Here is a 1,979-nt window from a genome sequence, read left to right as displayed (position 1 = left end):
AAAGCCTTCTCCTGTATTAATACTTCCTTCCTTGTGCTTGCTTTCTCCTTCCTCCGCCCCACTGCTCTCCCCACCCCCAGTCCCACAGACGGCAGCACAACAAAGACAAACCTTTCAAGTGCCACAACTGCCACCGTGCGTACACCGATGCTGCCTCGTTGGAGGTCCACCTGGCTACGCACACGGTGAAACACGCCAAGGTCTACACCTGCTCCATCTGCAGCCGGGCCTACACCTCGGTGAGTGCCCGCTGCCCTCTGAGGGGGGGGCTGCCCGGGTGGGCGCAGCTCCTCCAGCCCCCCGAGCTGTCGCAGCGCTCCCCGTTGGCTTTGGCCAACGTCGTTCCCTCCTCTCACGCTGTTCTTCCCGTCGCAGGAGACGTACCTGATGAAGCACATGCGGAAACACAACATCCCTGACCCGCAGCAGCAGGTGGTTCAGGCGCAAGCCCAGGCCTCTCAGCAGCAGCAACAGCACTTCCAGACGCAGGGTGGGGGGGCAGCAGGGGGCCCTTCAGGAGACACTAACCAACCCAACCCTCCCCCCCAGTGCTCCTTTGACCTGACTCCTTACAAGACTTCAGAGCATCACAAGGACATCTGCCTCACTGTCAGCACCAGCGCCATCCAAGTGGAGCACCTCTCCAGCTCCTAGAGAGACCTCAACCCAGGGAGCAGAAAGCCTCTTGTGCATAGCCTGCGCCCAGGGGCCACCGCTTGTGCAGCGGCCCTCCTCGTGCAACAGTCTCCGGCCTCTCCTCCTGCAACAGCCTCTTCTGGCCGTGTAACCCTGTTCATGGCGGCCCCTTGAACGACAGCCTGTCTCAAGGGGTTGCTCCTTCTGTGCAACAGCCTGCCTGGTAGGAGGATGCTTCCTTGTGCAAGAGCCCCTTTCCTGTACTGGGATCACTTCCACGTGCAAGAGCCCCTCCGTTCTAACCCAAAGAAAGCCGCCCGTTTTGCCTTCTCTCTCGCTGTAGGATGCAGGGGGGGTGGAGGGGGCGTTGAGACGTGCGTGGTAGGTGGGATGGAGAGACGGTCCTAGTACGTACAGGGGCTCGGACACGCATTTTCAGCAGGCCACAGGAGAATGTGGCGGGTTTCACAGCTGAATGAGGTTCTTTGAGGATTTCCTTGAGTGTCTAAGAGAGAAATATCCATTCCTGTCCCTCCTGCTTGGGAAGGGGAGGAGGGGTCGCTCGTCCTGCCCCAAGGACTGGATGGGAGAAACCTTCACCCCAGTGGAAGGTGAAACCAGTGCTGGGGGGTAGGAGGGAAGAGGTGAGGCATGTTCTCCGGGCCAGCCAGGTGCCTGCAGTGCCTGAGGGCTGCGGAGTATTGCACTCTTCCTGCTCTGGTGGAGAGCAAGAGAGGAGTCTGTACCGGCTGCTGCCTCTCTCCCCCTGTTGTCTGAGCAGCACGATGGCCAAGGCCCCACAGGAATGTGGGTTCCTGCTCATTGCTCTTCCTGCCCGTTGTGGATGATGTCCTAGCAGCTTGTACTCCTCCTCCTCTCCCTCCTGCTTCCCCCCCACCTCCTCAGAAAAGCCTGCAGGCATCAACAACAAACCAAAAAGCAACTGAAGGGAGGGTAAGAGACTGCCAAAATAATCATCACCCTTTTCTCTACTCCCTTCCCCGAAAGGCGGAACGCCAGCAGTTCTGACTCTCTCACATGCCTGTCCTGCCCCCAGTTTCCCAAAGGGGAGGAGGAGGAGGAGGAGGCTTTTCAAGGAGCCGGCAGGAGGCAGGGAAAGGCTAGCTTCTCCTGCTCACCTCCCGTCAGTGTTCTCCCAGGCTCCCTCTTGCCAAGACGGGCTGGACTCACATGGCAGTGGTGGCCTCCTCTGGACCCTGGTCATGGGAGAGAATCCCCAGAAGGTGGACAGTGGAGAGAAGGGGATGAAGATCCCCGCAGAGAGACCAATCTAATGAGAAGGGGGAGCCAACCAGAATAAACTGAAGGCCCCTTGAATTTAT

The 1,979-nt window shown here is 59.1% G+C and overlaps 1 protein-coding gene across 1 annotated transcript in view; it reads left to right on the top strand.

Moving 5' to 3' along the window:
- Positions 1 to 1,973, top strand: part of LOC104515192 (zinc finger protein 384-like) — a gene marked incomplete at its 5' end in the record, with an annotated part of 2,988 nt that extends 1,015 nt beyond the window's left edge. Inside the window, 2 exons of the mRNA XM_010159081.1 lie at positions 81 to 239; positions 376 to 1,973. Coding sequence (XP_010157383.1) covers positions 81 to 239; positions 376 to 654 — 438 coding nt within the window. The remainder of the gene's footprint in view (positions 1 to 80; positions 240 to 375) is intronic.
- Positions 1,974 to 1,979: the final 6 nt, after the last annotated feature.

The sequence above is a fragment of the Eurypyga helias genome, unplaced genomic scaffold (genome assembly GCF_000690775.1).
Source record: "Eurypyga helias isolate BGI_N326 unplaced genomic scaffold, ASM69077v1 scaffold45329, whole genome shotgun sequence".
Lineage (NCBI taxonomy): Eukaryota > Metazoa > Chordata > Aves > Eurypygiformes > Eurypygidae > Eurypyga > Eurypyga helias.
This window is presented reverse-complemented; position numbering and strand designations above follow the sequence as displayed.